The sequence below is a fragment of the Corvus kubaryi genome, unplaced genomic scaffold (genome assembly GCF_017639235.1).
Source record: "Corvus kubaryi isolate FWS band 111438036 unplaced genomic scaffold, C.kubaryi_AGA036_p1.0 65433, whole genome shotgun sequence".
NCBI classification, from domain to species: Eukaryota; Metazoa; Chordata; class Aves; order Passeriformes; family Corvidae; genus Corvus; species Corvus kubaryi.
The window spans coordinates 18,324-39,450 of record NW_024581997.1 but is presented as its reverse complement, the minus strand read 5'-3'; the positions used below and the strand labels follow the sequence as shown (position 1 = coordinate 39,450).

The 21,127-nt window shown below is 44.3% G+C and overlaps 1 protein-coding gene across 1 annotated transcript in view; it reads right to left on the bottom strand.

Moving 5' to 3' along the window:
• Window positions 1-20,686, bottom strand: part of LOC121673437 (MICOS complex subunit MIC19-like) — a 48,221-nt gene extending 27,535 nt beyond the window's left edge. The window contains exons 1-2 of the mRNA XM_042046730.1: window positions 20,625-20,686; window positions 19,651-19,734 (exon numbers count right to left, since the gene is read on the bottom strand). Coding sequence (XP_041902664.1) covers window positions 19,651-19,734; window positions 20,625-20,648 — 108 coding nt within the window. The 5' untranslated portion in view covers window positions 20,649-20,686. The remainder of the gene's footprint in view (window positions 1-19,650; window positions 19,735-20,624) is intronic.
• Between the last annotated feature and the right edge of the window lie 441 nt (window positions 20,687-21,127).

Here is a 21,127-nt window from a genome sequence, read left to right as displayed (position 1 = left end):
AGAGCAGAGGGGCTCCAGCCCTCGAGCAGCTCTGGGGTCTCCTCTGGGCTACAGAGGAAAAGGCAAGATTAGAAGAAATAAACTTAGAAACATCCAGTCATGTTTCATCTTTGAAAGCGCCACCAAGTGAACAAGGACAGGAGGAATTAGGGGAGAAGAAAGAACAAAAAGAGAATAAAACCATCAACTGTTCTGTGCCTACACCCCAGTTCCAAGTCACATTAAATTACAGCTTTATAAATATGACCATTCCGATGGCATTTGCATTCGAATTTAATGCCTCTGTTTGTCTCTGAATTGATTTTAACAAGCTATGGAAAAGCAAGCATTTAACATCAGACAGCTTCCCAAGTAAGGCTGCATCTTCATTCTGCCTCCCAGTGATCTATGGATGAGGGAATCTCTTCTGAAATGTCAGCAGATCAGGCCTGTGCTTGAATTTTTAGATAAGTTATTTTTTATACAAGTTCTGACTGCTCTCATTTGATCCAGCTGCCCTACTCAGTCCATTGCTGCAGTTTTTATTCCAGAGATGAAACTAAGGATGTCCAAATCCACACTCAGGGATTCTACAGAACACTTAAGACTTCTACTCTTGTTTTAAAATCATATTATGAGCTCCTTCGTAATGAGGGGGCTCACTGCCCTCACTGGGGCTGTCATTAGGACTCACTGGATGGATGAGAAAGTTCTCTGGATCTGTCACAGGGCTGAAAATTGGGTTTTTATGAAATCTATTCAAACGGAGCATCTTTCCTTAAAAAAATGGTTGCTGCCCAAAGCAAACCAGTTTTCCAATCCTTAACTACAGCATAAAAGGTGCCTTTGGAAAAGGACCTAAGAAATCCCTTCCACCACAATTTAGGACAACTCAGGGACTAAAGATGAATGAACAGAGCAGGGGATGAGCTTTTGCAGCAGAGGAGAAATTTTTTTTTATGTGCAGTAAGCGGGAGAAGTAGCTGCAAGGCAGGGAGAAGGAATTCAAACTGAAAGAGAAGCCCCACAGAAAAAAAATGCAGCAAAGGAAGCAAGCTGGGATGCTGGACTAAACCTGCAGAGGACACACAGATAAGGGAGTTAAGGCTAAAGCAAATCATCAGGATTTTGGTGGTGCTTGCCTAGAGCTGCCTATTTCAAATTCAAGTGCAATTCCCTCTCTTCTGCCTTTATAAAACCTCATCTGTCCCTTGTGGCCTGGAAGAAGCTGCGTCAGGACCAAGCTGTCCCTCTGACAGAAGAGACGCCTGAACTGTTATGGACTGGAAGGAGGATTTGGGACCCCCAAAACCACCCAGTACCTGCTCCTACAGAGAGATAAAACCCCAAAGGTATCCAAATGTGCTGCAAATGCCACAAACCCACCCAAAAAAACCCCTGGAAGGTGTCCCTGCCCATGGCAGGTTGGAATGAGACGGTGTTTAAGGTCCCAAACCAATCTGTGATTCCACGACACGTGCTGTGCCTGGCAAACGCCCTGCAGGAAGAAAATTCACTTCCCATCAGTGATTGCTTGATTCCATGATGGGTGCTTGTCAAAGATATTCAGTGTGCAGCATGCGGGGTAAAATACTTAACTCAGTTATCAGCAGAAAATGGGGGGAAAGAGAGTGATTTTTGACCTTTTCTTCTGAATTTCCAACTCTGTTTTTCAGGCACCACTAACTAATGCCTTTAACTGCAACTATTAATGGCTCTGAAGTTTCTCCCCAGCCATGCCTCACTTCACTTTTCTGCCCTGCTAGAACATCGATCTCTAATTTGTTAACACTCAGAGCTGCCAAAGAAAATGAAAACCTTTGTGAAAAGGACAATTCTATTCAAAGTTCTTACAGCTATTCAGCCAAGCAGCTAATCTGCATGTAATTGTAGTCCTGGTGTTAATACAAATGTGCTCAGGCTTAGAGACGCACCTGAAAATGCACAACTGTATTTATGGCCCCTCCTGATGACAAGAAGCCTCATTCAAATCATTCCCATTTACAATTTTCCTTCTCAGCTCAGCCCTGTTTTAAGGTTTTTTAAAAAAAGCCACTATTCTGTGTTTTAAATTATGTTCTCCCTCAGGAACCAATGGGGTTATTTCTCCACGACCTAAAGCAGGCTTTGCCCCCCAAAAGGAACATGGTACATCTTTGAGGCACACGGGAATGGGAGTTGCTGCTGCCAGGGGTGATGCCCAGGAAATGTAAGTTGGGAAATCCCTTCTGTTGGTGGCATCAGGTACAAACGGCAGCACAGGAATAAGGATTTTAAATTTCTGTCGTTGGTTGCTTTTATGGAATTAATTCTTAAATACTGGTCCAATGGGCCACTTATGCAAAGCAAAAACCACACCACAGGGAGCTACAGCAGCTCACAGGCAAACCATGATCAGCACGAATCCTAAAATCCTGGAATGGTTTGGGATTGAAGGGACCTTCAAGATTATCCAGTTCCAACCCCGTGCTGTGGGCAGGGACACCTCCCACTACCCAAGGGTCCTATCCAGGAATGGCTGTGACTTCCAGGGATATTCCAGTGTTTTATTCCAAGGTCCAGAGCTGTCCATTCTGCACATTTCATTTCAAAATACAGCAGCAGAAAGTCAGTTCAGCCTAAATCTCCTACTCCCTTCCTGCACAGCTCAGCTCATCCTGCATGAACGACTCCCACAAAGTCCTGAGGTGTTGGAAACTCAAGGCAAGACAATCTGAGGTCACTCACAGAGCTGTTTTGGCAAAACTTTTAGCAGAGACAGCGCTAAGTCCAGGGAAGTTCTTCCACGGTCTACAGCAGCCATGATTTTAAGAGGAAGTCTCAAACTCTGAGAAAATCTGGGAAAATCCCTTTAACCACCACTTGTTTCCAACTCATTTTGACCAGAGGCAGAGGTCCCATGGAGTGGTCAAACAAGTACCTCCCTCCACGGAGAGCAAAGGGACAGGGATCCTAAGAGGCTGTGGTATCTGCAGCCTCGGAGGTCCCCAACAATTCCACAAAGCCCTCACCCATCTGCTCAGCGTCGGTGCTGATGCTGCTCTGAGCAGGTGCCTGGACCTCCCAAGGCCCCTTGCAGTCTTAACAACTCCATATATATGGAAATTTGGATCTGCTATCAGGGTGAAAATCTCTTTTGCCTTGTAGATGTGCAATCTGCTCTGCAGCTGGAGGTGAAATTCATCTTGTGGCAGCAGCCCAACAGAAAGAATCACAGATTAGCTCTGTCTTCTTTCAAATCAATGGAAAATAGCTGGGTTTAGCTCTGTTTATTAGATCTCCCCTATCACTGCTGCCTGAGATTGGCTGCCTTGGGCCATAATGAGTGCAAGATTACCATTTTTTGAAAAGCACAAATAACACTCACACGCCAGCCCAAGAGAGACCACGAATAAAGTTCCTGAAAGAAATTCTAAAATATTCTGTCTCTTTCAATCCAACAGCCCTGGCAACAGTGTCATGGCACAGGCTTGTGCTGCTGTCTCTCTCTCGATGCTTTAAAAAGTTTTGTCTGGTTTTTCCAGCTGATATTTGTGGGAACTTCCCTCAGGAAGCAGTTTGATCAATCCTACCAAATCCTCATTTTGTGGAATTATGAGCTGCAGTACCCAAACAGGATGAGTTCAATACCCAAAACCACTTTAATATTTGCATTTGGTCCGAGCAACAGACTTCTCTGAATGTTGCTGCCACAAATACTCTGAATTTTGGTGTCACCGTCAGGTGGTATTTTGATGATTGGGATTAGCAGGAGAGCAAAGAGGGGGTGAATACGGACAGCAGATTTTTTACTGTGCCAAGTTCATGATCCAGGTGAAAACAGCCACAAGAAAAGGCAGAAAATCTGATACCAACTGACTGACAGCTGATGCTGCTACAACAAAAGCCAAAATGTAAGAATCTACATATCAATAACAGGTTTTGGTGATGGTGAAGCAACTGAAGAACTTCAAGGATGGTCTCTGGCAGCTGCTTTGAACACCAGGTGAGAGCAGTGAGGAGGTATCAGCACTGGTACAACAAAAACCACTGAGAATATAAAAAACCCCTGGTGAAAAACAATGTAGGTATTTGTTTGGATGACTGATAAGCACCTGAATCCAAGAAAATCACATTTTACACTCATATTAGGTGGAGAACTCTGCTCATATTTAGTGAAGCAAGAAAGGAAACGAGCTCTGAGCACGTTTAAATCAAAGTAATGGGAGAATTTCTCAGTGCTCTTCCAAGAGTGGATCCCAGCAGACCCATTGTGCTCGGAAGCTGCCTCGTGAAGGAAAAGCAGCCACAACTCAGACAGGTGGGCTCTCCCTAAAAACCTCCTCAGATAAATTCCAGGACCTAAGAAAACGAAAGCATGGCACAGTGGAATTATTAGCACCAAACACATTGATCTGGAAGTTTAAAAAGTCACTGCACTGCTCTTAATAAGGCAAAACCCACAGAATTCCTACAGCTGGATGACACACGAGGCCAAATAATTCAAACAGATTCCTACAAGCATTCTGAATTTGTAACTATGTTCTGTGACCTCTGAAGATGATTCCCACTATTTCCTGGGCTCCTTTTTCCTGCATTCCTCATGGGTTCTGTTTATTCTCACTGCCCATTTCCAGCTCCCTCCTGCAGTGCATTGTTGAAGCCAGAGCTGTTATTCTGCACTTCAGCCATCCCGCAGGTATTTGGGGGATGCTCCCTCCTACAGATGGATTGTTTTCCACTGGAGCCCTTATTTTTCCTTCCCATTCCAAGTGATCCCTTGTGCTGCACACCTCCATTTCCCCAGGCATCCACAGACAGACATTCCACCTTTTCCCTCACTGGCCTGAACAGACTTTCAGTTGTTTTTGTGAATGCATTTTGTGTCACCTACATTGTCCCCCTATCACGGCCATTTATTTTGGTAAAATCTCTGAACTCAACATTTCCCTGCGTAGGGTTAGAAAGGGTCTGCCAACCCCTGTGCCCATCGTGGAATTTGTTTTTTTTGGATGGGATTCACCCCTGGAAGTATCCCAGGCCAGGCTGGACAGGGCTTGGAGCAACCTGGGATAGTGGGAGGTGTCCCTGCCCATGGCAGGGGTGGGACTGGATGGGCACACACAACCACAATCATTTATAATTCTCCTTCATTCCTCACAGCAACAGGTCCAGCTGGATAAATTCCATCTCTGTATCGATTACCCAGCTGTCTGAGAATACATGGAAATACCTGTAGGTTTGGATTTTTGTATTTTACTTTATAAAGTATGGGAGCATTGAGGATGAACTTGATATAATCAATATTTTTTCTCCTCTTTCTCCCTCCAAAGAACCAAAGTGACTCTAAAAAGCTCCCACACCTTTGATCTGGGCAGCTACAGGAAAAACATCCCTTTTGTTACTATAAAATCTGGAATTACCTCATAGGGACAACACTCTCAGGCACAGGGTGGGTTTTTTGGGGTTGTCCTGTGCAGGGCCAGGAATTCCTGCCAGCAGGAGTTTTATTTATGCCACCTGCACCCTGAAATTTTCCAGTTATTCTGTCTTCAAATTCTTAAAGCCTGGGCAAAACACTTCCAGGAAACTCAGTCACATAAAAAGAGGTTAGTGTGTCTGAAAACTTTTAATTGCATCAGCTACTCAAGTAAAAAGACATCAAATGTCCTCTCAAACACTGTCACCAAATCCTTTTCTGTCAACAACTGGTAAAAGTCCCACTTCGAAAACATCCCACACACTGCACGGTACAAACACACAGAGCATTTTACACTTGATTTTTCCAATATAAAAGCACAGGTCTCGTAAGGATTTTTCAGTTTTTCATTAAGTTCTTTCAATTTTACAAGTACCTGAAATAATCTCTTGTCAGTTCAAGGCAACGATTCAAAGAAAAAAATTCATTGATGTTTTCTGAATTTAAAAGGGTCATTTTCTGCTTTTTAAAAAGCCTTTAAAAAACCCCAATTTCTGCAGATTTGCTAACAAAAGGAAGTCCAACCTCTACTATTATCCAATAACTCATCTCACCTATACACAGCATTATTTTGTTTTGCTCAGTTGAGATCCCACTGAAAAACTCCTGCCTGCTCAGTCACAAGAGATTCTCAAATCATCAGCATTCTGCACATTATTTTAAACATATAATTAAAGAAAGTTTCCAAAAAATTAAGTGACAGTAGCAGCAGAAACTCTTAAGAAGGAAGGAGGCTCACAAAAGCTGTTTGAAAGGTGCAATGAATACAGTCTGGGCTGGATTTGTTCCACGGGGCGTGTTTGGCTGGCAAGGAATTATTGGGAAGAGTTAAATAAAAAAATATTGCACCTATTCAGTGGAATTAGAGGGACAAGAGAGAAAAGATATCAATAGTTTTTCATATAAACACAGCAAATGGAACAGCTTCAGCTACAGGGAACTGCACTGAGTAAGGACAGACAGAGCTCTGAGCTCTGGCACACAGGGAATGGCATTCCCTGGAAAACAGCTCTGATTTCACACTGGGGCTCTTCTCTTATTCCAAAACATCTTTGATTTTCTTCTTAAAGAATCACAGAATAGTTTGGGTTGGAAGAGACATTTAAGCTCATCTCATTCCACCCCTGCCACGTCCAGGGACACCTCCCACTGTCCCAGGCTGCTCCACGCCCCAATGTCCAGCCTGGCCTTGGGCACTGCCAGGGATCCAGGGGCAGCCCCAGCTGCTCTGGGAATTCCATTCCAGCCCCTCCCCACCCTCCCAGCCAGCAATTCCCAATTCCCAATCTCCCACCCAGCCCTGCCCTCTGGCACTGGGAAGCCATTCCCTGCCTCCTGTCCCTCCATGCCTTGGCCCCAGTCCCTCTGCAGCTCTCCTGGAGCCCCTTTAGGCCCTGCAAGGGGCTCTCAGCTCTCCCTGGATCCTTCCCTTCTCCAGGGGAACATTCCCAGCTCTCCCAGCCTGGCTCCAGAGCAGAGGGGCTCCATCCCTGGGAGCAGCTCCGGGGCCTCTCTGGACTCTCTCCAGCAGCTCCAGGTCCTGCTGCTGTGTCCCCAGGGCTGGGGCAGCTCTGCAGGTGGGCTCTCACCTGAGAGGGGCACAGGGGCAGAATTCCCTCCCCTCTTACTCTTTACAGAACAACCCAGAGCTTCCAAAAAGCATTTTTTGGTGTGTTGTGCTCCCTTCCAGCGTCACCTGCTGAATGCAAAGCTCTCGAAACTGAAACCCAGCAGGAGATGGGAATGAGAAAAGGAGGAAAAATCTCCATATTACTGTTGTAATCCCAAAAAGCCACACACACATCCAGCCCCTAACGCTGCTGCAAATCCCACCAAGTAGGGTTTGCTGAAAACTGATGCATGAGATATTTCAGTACCACCTACAACAGTCCCTAATATTCAGTTTTGTAACCTGCATTCTGCTGTTTCACTGCACTGCACGGCAAATCCACGTGAAATGGGAGCTGCCCAATACGAAAAACAACAATTCCCCATCTTAAAAGTTGGAATCTGATCCAAAAAGGGAAGTAGGATGCAAACATGTTAGACAAGGAGTGCCAGAAATGAGTAAATAGTCATTCAAAATGAATGCTCTCACACATTGCTGAATAAAAATGGTGGAAGGAAACGACTGCACGTTTTAACCCATGTCTCAGGATAATGAATTGTGTGCTGCCTCCTTCTAGAGAATTTATCAGGGAATTCACTCAATATCTGGATGATTCCACTGCTTTCCTCTTGCCTGGAGAAAGTGAGGCAGTGAAAAAATGGTGAATTTCCCAAGAGATGAAACAGAAGTAGTTCCAGTGAGGCCCTGGAATGGAATTCCCAGAGCAGCTGTGGCTGTCCCTGGATCCCTGGGAGTGTCCAAAGCCAGGCTGGACATTGGGGCTTGGAGCATCCTGGGACAGTGGGAGGTGCCCCTGGGATTGGAACTGGATGGGCTTTAAGGTCTTTTCCAACCCAAACCATTCTGATTCCATGATTCTCTGAACTCCTGAAATCCACAAGAAGCTTGGCATGAACAGACATCGGAGCTGGCACGGAACAGAAATTATCTGCAGTGCTTTTAAAAACACATATGGCATCAAAAAACACCAGAAAATATTCTGTATTATTGTTGCAGCCTATGGGAAACAGGGAATATCTTCTTTGGGCTTTAAGTTGAATGTATCAATTTATATAGAGAATAATTTTTATTGCAGGAAAAAAATCTGTGAACTGGATTAAAGTGGTACCGGATATGAAAAACAGTCTTACCTTATTAAGGTAAGACATTTAAACAATTCTAATTCTCTTCTGAGAATCAGGAAAATGTTTGAACTCCTCTGCTGTGGTTCATTTGGATTTGTTTCCTAATTAGCACAGATCTGCTTTGGTATTTTCCTGAGCATAAATTTCCTGAGTGATTATGGCCTACAAAGGGTTAAATTCCCTGACATGCAGGGAAAAAATAAAGATTTCTAAAGTGGCAGGAGAGTATCTCCTGGTTTCAAACACATGATTTTCCTCCCCTGTTTCAAAGGGAAAGGCCTTTTGAGGCACAGCAATATGCATGTGAATAGATCTGCATTGAAAAGTCCCAGCTCTCAGGTAGGAAAATGCTTTCTGCTTCCAAAGGAGTGAGGTGGGGGAACTTTCATTTCTCCCCGACACGCTGAAGGGGCTCAACATGCCACCAGCAGCAGCATTTCTATCCCCAGTCCCACCTCTGAGGGTTCATCCACTTCTGCTGTGTCAAAATCCTAATTAAAACCAAGAGCAACAACGAGCTCAGCCCAGCAGAGCTGGGTCTAGTTCATACCAAGCTGGTGGCAGACACAGAACCCACAAACAGGGTGGAAAACAGACCACATAAAAAAGAGAAGAAACTTCCACCCTGGAAGGATTAGTGTGAAAATGACACATTATTTTTCTAGGAGGATCTCACAAATACAGAAACTCGATGCCACCTCTTCTCTCCTGATTCACAGGGGGTCAGGGATTTTAAAGGAAACTTGCAGTGCCCAAGACCAATTGGTTTTGCTCTTTAAAGCAAAAATTTGGCTGCAACGAAGTTGTCACCAGGCTCTTCACAAAGTCCACTACTCTGATTTTCTCTCACCTCTCCTATTTTCTCCCGTTTTCTTCCTACAACTCCCTCTGGTCATCTTCAATTAGACTTCCTTCTCTCCGTTTGAAATCTACTGGTTTAGTTTTGGGGGAGTTTCACAGAGCACAGAAAAATACAGAATTTTGCCTTTCTGTACTGAATTCTAAATGCAGAAGAAAAACCTTTACTTAAACTTTCATTCCTGTGGCAAAGCCTGGCCAAAGCTGGATCTGTGCCACAAGTAATGTCAGAAAAAGCCGGTACAGCTCTTTTCTCTCTGCAGTGGGGTCACATCCCAGGATTTCGGTCCAGCTCCCACTGTGGCCAGACTCTCCCTGATTTTAAGGATGTTGCCACTGGACACAGCTGCTCCTGGGCAGGGCTTGACCTCCCGCACATGAAAAGCACAATAAAATGAGGTGAAGAAATGCTACACCCAGAGCAGGGCGTGGTGCAGAGCCCAGATTTCCTCAGGTATTGTGGGAGCTGGTTTGCTTTACACAAAGCTTTCCCCAAACCCAGCATCCTCTGCGCTTACACTACAGAAACAAGAATTAAATCCACTGTCTTCTTGTTTCCTGTAACACAAAGGTGAACCAGCAAAACTCATACGGAAAAAGCCGGGTCTAAATCACAGCTTATTGCTCATAAACCTGAATCAACTTCCCAAAAATCCATTGCTGCCAGATGTCAGTGGTCCATCTCTGGCTGCAGAGATCCCTCTCTCCCACTGAAGGCCAAGTTATTAATAAACTGTTTTTCAACTTAGGTTGGATTGATCATTTATTTTCAAAATTCCTTTTCCCATCATTTATTCATTACACGCCTCCTCCTGATGTAAGAGGACATTTATTGCCTTCTACATTTATTGTGCTGGCAAACAGAGCCATTCAGCAGCACTTCCTGGGGATTCTCTAATTTATCTATCAGTTATGGCTCTGGACTATTTTTAGGGGCAGGAAGAATTAAAATATCACTCAGAGTGACAGCAGTGCAAATGAAGGCAGCGAGTCCTCGGGAAGATTATTCCTGTGATTCCATGATTGCAGCCATTGGGTTTACAGGATCATTTACCAAAAAAAAAAAAAAAAAAGGCATCATTTCTCATAAACATCGCTGCTTTCTAATGAGAATAATTACTTGTTAATGCTGAGGCAAAAAGTGTCTGTTTTCCTCTAATCATAAAATCATTTAGGTTGGAAAAGCCCTGAGATCATCGAGTCTAACCATTCCCCAGCACTGCCAAGGCCACCACTGCTCCCATGTCCCCAAGAGCCACATCCACAGGGATTTGAAACCCCTCCAGGAATGGGGACTCCACCACTACCAGGCTGGACAGCCCTTTCCTTGAAGGAATTTTCGCGATATCCAGCCTGCCCCTCCCCAGGCCCAGCCTGAGGCCGTTCCCTCTCTCCTGTCCCTGTTCCCTGGCAGCAGAGCCCGACCCCCCCGGCTGCCCCCTCCTGTCAGGGACTTGTGCAGAGCCACAAGGTCCCCCCGGAGCCTCCTTTGCTCCAGCCTGAGCCCCTTTCCAGCTCCCTCAGCTGCTCCAGCCCCTTCCCAGCTCCGTTCCCTTCTCTGGACACGCTCCAGCCCCTCAGTGTCCTCCTCCTGAGGGGCCCCGGGCTGCCCCAGGATTTGAGGTCCCTCAGCAGGGCAAGCACAGGAGAATGGTCACTTCAATTTAGAGTTGTAATAATTTCTGATCCTGTTACCTCAACAAAGAAATCCTGCAAAGCACCTCCCTGAAGGTTCCTTTAATACAGAGTTAACTTAGCTCAGTATTTGTTCCCAAACTTCAACCTGTGCTGGGGAGATGGTGGGAGGAGGGAACAGACCCGGGTGAAGCGAAAGCTGCTTATTCATTAACTCCCCATATGTTGAAACATTTTGCCATATCCTATGCAAAGCGATAAACACAGCTTTGAACATTCAAATGACAAATTCCTTCAGTTTGTTCCTTTTTGCCTATTTAAAACATTTTCCTCTCGTGACAGTTTTTTCTTCTGCTCGGTAAGATGGGGAAGGGGAAAAGAGCAGATGAAGCAACACCCAAAAAACCCCATGGTCACCAAGGGGGGCTGAGGCAATGCTGGAATGTTGGATGCAAAAAGTGAGTGGTGCTGGATAAACTTGGCCTCACTGGGATTCCACTGTCCCAGGCTGCTCCAAGCCCCAATGTCCAGCCTGGCCTCGGACACTCCCAAGGATCCAGGGGCAGCCACAGCTGCTCTGGGAATTCCAGCCCACCCAGCCAGCAATTCCCAATTGCCAATCTCCCATCCAGCCCTGCCCTCTGGCACTGGGAAGCCATTCCCTGGCTCCTGTCCCTCCAGGCCTTGGCCCCAGTCCCTCTGCAGCTCTCCTGGAGCCCCTTTAGGCCCTGCAAGGAGCTCGGAGCTCTCCCTGGATCCTTCCCTTCTCCAGTCTGGGCATTCCCAGATGGTTTGGAGCACCCTGGGATAGTGGAAGGTGTCCCTGCCCGTGGCAGGGGGTGGAGCTGGATGACCTTTAAGGTCCCTTCCAACCCAAATTATCCGGTGATTCTATAAACACATCCCAGCTCCAGGGCTCTGAATTGTCAGTTTCCATCCAGATACCATCACCCCTCAGACTTGTGCTAATTCTTCCAAAACAAAAACATGGTATTAAGTCATCTTTTTCCCCAAACTAAAACTACAAAAAAATCAAGTCTTCCTAAACCCTTGTTTGTTGAAGAAATAAAAAAGACTGCAACAACCTGTATGAAATTGTGGTTACACATTAAAAGTTATCAGGTGTTTCAGTGCACAGTAGGAAGAAATCCTGGAATATTGGTTATCAAGGGTTTTTTTGTTCTCTATAAAGACACACATACATAATGGAAAAATAATCTATAAACAAACATTTAGAGAAACATCAATACCTGCTATTCAGCGTGGAACAACTCCTCATTTTGTTATTAAGCAACATTTCAGCCTTGCTATTGATTGGCTATGTGATAGTGAAAAATGAGACTGAACCAGGTATTTTTCATGGTGAACATGAAACTGCATTTTTGGTGCGCTTCGGGGAAAAACACATGGCTGAGGTGTGTGTTTAATAATAAACATCTTAGCTACTTAGTCAGAAATGGTAAATAAAAGATTATGAGGAGGAAAAAAAAATGAAATCAAGGCTGAGACCCAATTGTTCAGAACAATGATTGTGGCTGAGCAAGATATGGAGGCAGAGCATTAAATCCAACACTCCAGCCCGGGCTGTCAATCAGGTGGAGGTTTCAGATATTGTAATTGGTAGCAAGTTTCCTAATCTCAACCTGCCAGGCAAGAAGCAATTCAACAAAAGCTCTGTCCCCCAAACAGAACAAAATCTGAAAAGAGAAATTTGCTAATATTGGCAAGATCACAGGGTGTGTTGACAGCTTTATTATGCTAAACTGACAAAAACATTACACTCTGGTCAGTGCTAAAAAGGGTGGTTTTTCAGGAGCAATGTGGAAATACAAAGCACTGGGAAAGTCTGATGAACTCCTACTTTTATCTCCCTGGTGCAGCACATGAGCTGAGACATTGAAAAGTCTCTTGGCCCAAGTACAAAATGAGAAATTAATATATCTTGATTTTCTCCTCAGCTCTCCCACCGCAGCGATTTGGGAGAGCTGCAAGAAGTCAGTGTGGCAGCTGAATACCCATTTAAAAAGGAAAAAGCCCCACTAACTTCACAGAAATAACACAATTCATTAACAATGAGATGATATGACAGCCTGTGGAATTCATCAGATGGAAGCTGTAATATATTTTATTGCTTCTATTAGAAAAGGGTTTGGAAATGGAGTTAAAGTATTGACTCTGTGTGTGCGTGTGCATATATACATTTATTTATTTGATACAGAAATAGAGCCAGCCAAACAGAAACAGGACACAAACACTGAGAGTATCTCAAAAATAGGAGCAGAGTGGGAATGATGGAATTATTTTCTTTCAAACCACGGATATTTAGGGAATACTGGACTAATTCCATGCCTCCATGGGAACAAGGACACCAGGTTTGTTGAGCTGTCCCTCCCTCTCCCCTAAGTGCTCATCAGACAAAATAACTTCCTCCTTTGCTGGATCCAGCCTCAAGTCTCCAAACATGCACCTACATCCCTGCAAGTTGGCTTAGGAATGTGTGAAGGAATGCACACAAATGTGGGGAGAGTAAACATGTTTGCTCTGGCAAATACAGACTCCTAAACACGAGAGGTGAGAGCAGAATCATCCTCTGCTTGTGGAATTCTTGCTGCTACAGCCACGTGCGATGATGAAGCGTAAACAGACTGATAACTGAACACAAATAGAAACAAAAAAAAGCCTTTAAACTGCTAAATTACCTCATAGGGAATGAAAATGTTTGTGGTTATTATCCTGCTTTGTACCTGTCCTTCCTCTGTTATCTACATCTTGCAAACTCCAGTGTAGGAAAAGTCCTGCAAACAGCTTCTGCTTATTGAGTTGTTGAGATCTGAAAAGGTAAACAAGGTTCTGAAGCATCTGAACAAATGTGGGGCTGGCATTGTTGGCACCTGAGCACTTCTGTCTCCACAAAAAAAAGCCAATTCCTGGCTGGGAAGCTGCGGATCAGCTCCTCAGCTCAGCGCTGGGGCTATCACTGCAGAGCATGTCGGGCCATCCTAAGCCCTGAATAGAAAAAGGAAGAGATCATTAAGTTATAATTTCCCCACACAATTGGTATAAGCATTTCCTACCAACAGGATTAGGATGAATACAAGATCCCAGAATAAAGCTGCTCAGCAGTGAGGATAGCAGTTTAGTGTCTAGTAAATTTGATTTCTCTGAAAATCCTGACACATCATCATAGCAAAATCCTATTTACTGTAGCAAGCAGGATGGATAATACCATTTAACACCTGGTATAGAATGTGCCATCAGCTCAGAGCTTTGTGCTCTGTGTGCTCATCTTACCTTAAGGTTAATGCTCCTTGACAGCCTCCATGGAAAGCAGAATCCCCAAATTAAGCGCCAAGCTTGGGATTTGCAAATCCTTCCTCAACGTTTAAGTCAGGGAAAAAAACGGATGCAGAGAAGTGGATCAACATTTCCTGAACTTAATGTCTGTATTCCCAGGCTGGGATCTGGCACTGAGCCCTGTGTGGAGCAGGAATGTCCCTACACCAAGGCCACCACAGCTCCAAGGCCATGTGGGGACTGTGGAATGGGCAAAGAACTGTCAGGGAGGTGACTTGTAGGCTGTTAAATCTGTAGTGAATCCAACGTAATACTGAAACCTCCAAATTCCTACAGAACAGCAGAATCATGGAATTGTTTAGGTTGGAAAAGCCCTTTGAGATCATCAAGGCCACCAGCGAGCCATGTCCCCAAGTGCCATATCTTCAAGTTGTTTAAATGCCTCCAGGGATGGGGACTCCACCTCTGCTAGGGCTTGACAGCCCTTTTCATAATGAAATTTTCCCAATATCCAAACCTCCCCTGGCCCAGCCTGAGGCCGTTCCCTCTCTCCTGTCCCTGTTCCCTGCCAGCAGAGCCCGACCCCCCCGGCTGCCCCCTCCTGTCAGGGACTTGTGCAGAGCCACAAGGTCCCCCCGGAGCCTCCTTTGCTCCAGCCTGAGCCCCTTTCCCAGCTCCCTCAGATTTGTGCTCCAGGATAATCCCATTACCCCACCCCACAACCACATTCATCTACAAACTGCTCAACACTGAAGTATTTCTAGGAAACTCAGGAGCACAGGAACTTGGCTCCAGTGGAAAGTATTAAGATTAATATGGGGATCCATATCTTGCTCATTCACACTGATAAACTAAGTAGTTGTGTCGTACAGCAGGGTATTAAAATTAATTTCCTTCTGCTCCCATGACTTGGGGCAGGATTCTCCTAATGATGCATATTAGCATTAGGAAGCAGTGCAACATGAAAATAGCTGGGTTTGCTGGAGGAAATTGGAACTGGGGAGTCCCATCAGTCTCAGAGACAGAGCAGGAGCACAGGCAGTTCACTGAGTGTCTGTGTGATGCCAGAACTACAGCGAGAAGCAAGAGAGGGTCATGCTTTCCTTCATAAAAAATGTTGTAAAGCAAAAGCAACAGGGGTGAGGGAAAACTGGGATGTCACCTGCTCTGCATGAAAATTGTGTGCAAGTGTTGATGGGGACTGGGACCTGCACAGCAAAGGGACACCAGAGATGCAGAGATGGTTATGAATAAAGGCTACAGACACTGAGGCACTGAAACCAGTCAAAAATACTGCACCTCTCCACTGGAACTAGAGGGACAATACAGTGAAGATATCAACAGTTTTTCCTATAAACACCAGAAATGGAACAGCTTCAACTACAGGGAACTGCACCGAGTAAGGACAGACAGATCATGTGGCACACAGGGAATGGCATTCCTTGAGAAAGGGCTCGGATTTCACACTGGGGCTCGTCTCTTACTCCAAAGCATCTCTGATCTTCTCCTTAGAGAGTCACAGAATGGTCTGGGTTAGAAAAGACCTTCAGGATCACCCAGTTCCACCCCTTGCCATGGGCAAGGACACCTCCCACTGTCCCAGGCTGCTCCAGCCCCAATGTCCATCCCAGCCTTGGACACTGCCAGGAATCCAGGGGCAGCCCCAGCTGCTCTGGGAATTCCATTCCAGCCCCTGCCCACCCTCCCAGCCAGCAATTCCCAATTCCCAATCTCCCATCCAGCCCTGCCCTCTGGCACTGGGAAGCCATTCCCTGCCTCCTGTCCCTCCATGCCTTGGCCCCAGTCCCTCTGCAGCTCTCCTGGAGCCCCTTTAGGCCCTGCAAGGGGCTCCGAGCTCTCCCTGGAGCCTTCCCTTCTCCAGGTGAACATCCCTAGCTCTCCCAGCCTGGCTCCAGAGCAGAGGGGCTCCAGCCCTGGGAGCAGCTCCATGGATTCCTCTGGACTCTCTCCAGCAGCTCCACGTCCTCCTGATGTTGTTCCCAGGGCTGGATCCAGCTCTGCAGGTGGGGTCTCACCTGAGAGGGGCACAGGGGCAGAATCCCCCCCTTCCCCTGCTGCCCACGGGGGGTTCTGGCTCTCAGTGCCCATGGCCAGGGCAGGTCCAGCTCTCACCCACCAACACCCCCAAGTCCTTCTCCCAGGGCTCCATTCTCCCCCCAGCCTGGATTTGTGCTTGGATTGCCCTGACCCTTGTGCAGGACCTTTCACTTGCAAGTAAATAATTAACACAGTGTGGGGCAGACACAGCTCAGTGACTCCAGCACTGCTTTATCTCTGGGTTTTGCTGTAGTCAAGAACCACCTTCAGCCCATAGGTGGACGATGAAAAACAGTGACAAATCTCCCTCCAAGCTTCACGTGTGAACACTTAAATCACAGCTGCACATCCCAGTCAGACCCAGAGCACGGGAAGGTTGTTCTTTAACTCCTTTGTTAAACTCTCTGCTATTGCTCTGCTGCTGTGGAGCATGTAATAACTAATAGCTTATGTGCTATCTTTGACCTAGAAACACTGGCAGCTGTTAGGGGAATTGCTGGGTTTTGGGGAAGTATCAAAAGGTTTTTAGCACATAAACCAAATTTATGAGCAGTTATTCCCCTGGAGAATAGAATTGTTTATGTTTTACTATCGCAGCTGTCACTAGTGCACAGTTATTTTGTCCTGTATTAATACCCTGTAAAGGTTGAGCATCTTCCCTCAGTCACTGAAATATTTTCAATTGACAGACTTCATCTGGCACTGAATATGGATAATTTTCTCCATAAGGAGCACGCTGTGCTGACACTAATCTGTTCTGTTGTCATCTCCCTTTATTATCAACGTCTGCATTGTTTTTTCGGCAGCATTGAAGAACACAAATACGAAGCTTCTAATTGAAAAGGCTAAGTAATCAAAAAGCCAATTAATCATCGAGATGAGTTCTGACACTCATGATGCAACAGCCAGAAATACCACATAGGCACAACTGAAGTGTTTTTAAAGTGTGCTTATTTGATGTGGGAATGATCTGAGATTGTAATTAGCATTCTTTGTCACAGGTGACAGACTCGGATTGAACATTTCTTCATCCTGACATTAATTCTCCAAGCTCCTCTTGCTCCCACCCCACCTCCTGTTCCGAACTTCCCTCTGCTGAGCAGCCCATGCTCTGTCTCTGTGCACCTTCCACTGAAATCAGGACAAGTTTAGGAACAACCAACCAGCTTCTTTTCATGCTCTGTCATTTCCAGACCTTCTTTTTTTTTTTTTTTTTAAAGCTCTATTTCCATCCCAATTTTCAAAATTCCCAGCACAGAAGCTCACAGGTGACCCCAGTGAGGGTTGCAGGGCCTGGCCTCGGGGAAAGTGGGATTGCAGGAGCTGTGACTCCTCTGCTTGTCCAGGTTTTCACTCTGCAACCTCCACCTCTCTGAAGAAATTCCAAGTCAGATTTGGAACGCAGAGCTCGCTCCTCTCAGAGCTGGAACAGCACTTTTTTGTGTAGGAGAGAGATGAAAATGTACCTTGATGACAAACTGGGTGACAGCTTGGAAAAGCAGAGGGGCTTTGCCTCACAAATAAAGAGTCAGAATGAAAAGACAAGGCTTGGTATCACAGAAACTCCACTCTGAAGACAGAGCAAACACCACCCATGGAACAAAACAAGGAATTCAGAATCACTCTGCTGTAATCCTCGAGATTTCCAAGCCAAGCAGAGAAACCAAGAGATGGCAGAACTTTCCTATTTCACATCCCCTGGGGGTGACAGTCTGGCAGAGCTCAAATAAAGTTGTTTAAAGTTCATTATCTCCTTTGCACACCACAAGGATTGATTTATACACATGATTCCACATTGGAAGTCTTCACTTAACAGGAGCAAGTGAAGCCAGTGCATCAGTGACCCATTCGAATGTGAAAATAAGAAAAACATCTAAAAAGATGTAAAAGGTAAAAAAAAGGTGAAAGAAAAAGCTGTCCAAGATCCATGGTTTATCAGACATCCTGTGCCATGAATTATTCCACACTAGAGCACAGCTACAATCACTCCAAAAGAAGCCAGGATGGGTAAGACCCCACTGAAGCTTTTTCCTCCAACACCAGCCAGTTACTGGAGAAAAAGGAAAGTATTGTGTGGATTTTTTTTTGGTGAAGGATCTTAATTTTGAGCTGTTTAAATTGATGCCATGATGATTTTTTGCCTTTTCTTTTATACCTCTTTTATATACCTTTTTACAGCTTTTCTATTCTTAGTGTTTTTTGGCCTACATTTTTAGACTTATTTTGTTAAGTAGGAGACTGAACATCTTAGAAACCCCAGACCCCAAGGTCCTCTCCAGAACACATTCTGTAAACTGAGATAGAGCCATCCAGGGGAAGGCTCCTTGGGGAGGGGGGGCTCATTCAAGCCTCTCATTGGGGAATTTTTGATAGATATGTTAATTAGTAAGACCTATAATGATATACCAGATCTTTTGGGGGTGCATTGTGGTGGGCATTGAGGTGCATTCCACCTGGACGTGGTGCACCTAAGGATCCTTAAAATAAATACCAAGGTAAAATCCCTTTTTTCCTTCTAACTGTGTTTGATTCTTGATTTTAAGACCAGGAAAAGGCATCAAAACAATGAACCAATTTAGAATCATTAAACGAATTTCCCCTCATCCTTTCAAACTCTGTTTCATTGCCAAGAACATGGGACTTCATTAACGTCATCTTCAAAAAGGGAGGACAAAACACCGAGATAGTATCGGATATCCTCTCAATTTAAAATATTCATTAAGACCAATTATACATGCTGATAATTCATGCAACATGTTCTACCTCTTAATCCATAAAAACAAGGGGTTTTCTTCTAGCCTGCGAAGCTGCATAAATGAGTATGTACCTTGTTAATCATTTTCACAACCAACTAACACAAAAACCTCCAAATTAGTCACCAATATTTAAGCTCAGGAAGAAGGGAGAGGGGTAAAGGAGGCAAATGTATTCAGGCTGGAGGTTACAACCAACCTGGGAGGCAGAAAACGATGCCAGCAGTAATTATTTGAAATTAACATCCTATGAAATAATACCCTATAAAGGACAGGAATGTTAACAGCAATATGTTAAGCCACTGTAAGCAAGTCCCACAGCTTCCCAAGCTGCTCTCTGCAGTTTAATTTCAAGTCTGTGATGAGATAAAGACACAGCAGTGCTTTTTAAACACGGTATAAACTCGGAATTAAAATTAAACTCTCCATGTACTGATGGAGGAATCACTAATTCCACCCACTGAAAGCAGAAATTCACTATGTCTCTTCACACATCACTTTTTTTGTTGTTATTTTAATTTAAATTATTTTACTTGGTGGCATTTATTCACTTCCACTGGCTCTTCATCAGCGTTGGTAAAAAATTACCTCATTACTTCATTTTTCTGTCTGTAATTACCGTGACAGATGAAATCCTACAGCGAATGCAAGAACTTTGTTAGTAAAGAAAACAATATTCTCACCACCAAACCTTCCACCTTGTCAATATTAAGCCAGAAACAGCAGCAGCAATTCAAAAATAACCCCTCTGGCCTGAATTTTCATCTTTTTTCTCCTTTAAAAAGTCATCTTGGAAATATAACCAGGAGCAGAAATGAGCAGAAAACTCTTCATGAAAAGGGGAAAAAAAAAATGTTTTACCCTCTCTTCCAGCCGAGCCAGCTGCTCTTTGTAGTAGGCATCGTGTTTCTTCAGCTCCCTGTCCTTCTCTTCCAGCTGCCTGGCCTAAAAAAAAAGAAACAGGATAATAAAAATATTGGATCATGAATACTGTCCACAGTCCTGGGCTTTTTTCTCCCCTCCTCAAGAGTTCTGTCCGAGTTTGTCCAAATGGATTTGGAAATGGCACCAAAATGGACCAGGCTGGGATTTATTTTTATTTTTTAATTTGAATTAACTTGGAAAATCACTTCCAAACTTTGGACAACCTAATTCTGAACAGATGGAAACTTGGGAAGAACAAAATCCTTTTATGTATTTGCTAAAAAAGTGCACCTAAAACTCTGCTGGTCTTTAACCAGAAATCACTCCTCTGGAAACTCCCAGATTGGTTGAAGTACCCACTAAGATGAAAAACTTGACCACAGGATCACTCCCATGTCCAATGATCTAAAATAATACAGAATAATTTAAAATATTTATCTTTTCAATCCCAGCATGACTTGAGTGTTCATTTAAGAGACACTGCTCCCAGCAAATTGATGTTTTTGGCTTTTCATCTGCAGTATTTCCCAATTTCCAGGATTAAGGGGACTCATTAAAAATTAGAAAATCCATTTAAAAAGCACACATGCACAGAGGAATTTATTAAAAATATATAAAGCTGTAAGTCCTGCAGTATAAATACCAGACAAGAGATTTTTAACAAGCTGTGAAGGGTTTAACACCTAAATTATCAATGCAAATACTTTCCAGGTTCATCATTTTTTAATAAAATATCTTTAGTGACTAATAATTATCTAATAGAGGTCATTATAACAATTACACCACATATTGTACAGACACAAGACTTGATTCCCTTTGTCAAGATTAATTTTTGGGGTTTTTTTAGCAAACACCCAAGGAATACAGTAAAAAGTTTGGATTCTCCCATGTTTCCTTTTTCAACTACTTACCTTTGTTTCTATGTCCTGAAGCATGTAAAAGATGTTAAAATTCAAATTAGATTTATTATATAATGGTGAATAGAAAGAATGCAAAAAAAAAAAAACACCCACATGCACATCAGGTGTGTCTAGAAAAATGCAGAAAACTACTTGGAAACTGTTGGGGTTTTATGCAACGTCACCAGAAATACCCCAGAAAGCCGTTATTTGGATGAACCAAACCCTGTCCTCTGCCAGCCACTCCAGCAGAATTCCATGGAGCACATGCCCTGTCCACCAGCATTTAAATCAGCCTGGACTCACTAATTACAGGTTTTCCAGAGCTCATTCCATGAAATATTCCACAGCCAAATTCCCATGTTTTGTACTGATCATGGTTTGCTTCTTTTTATAGCTAATTCCTGATGACCTCCCAGACCTGGTGGTTACAGAACAGCTGAAAATTCACTGCAGGTTCTGTGTGCCCCAAAACCATCCTCTCCCAAATGTGAATTCTTGGAATGGTTTGGGTT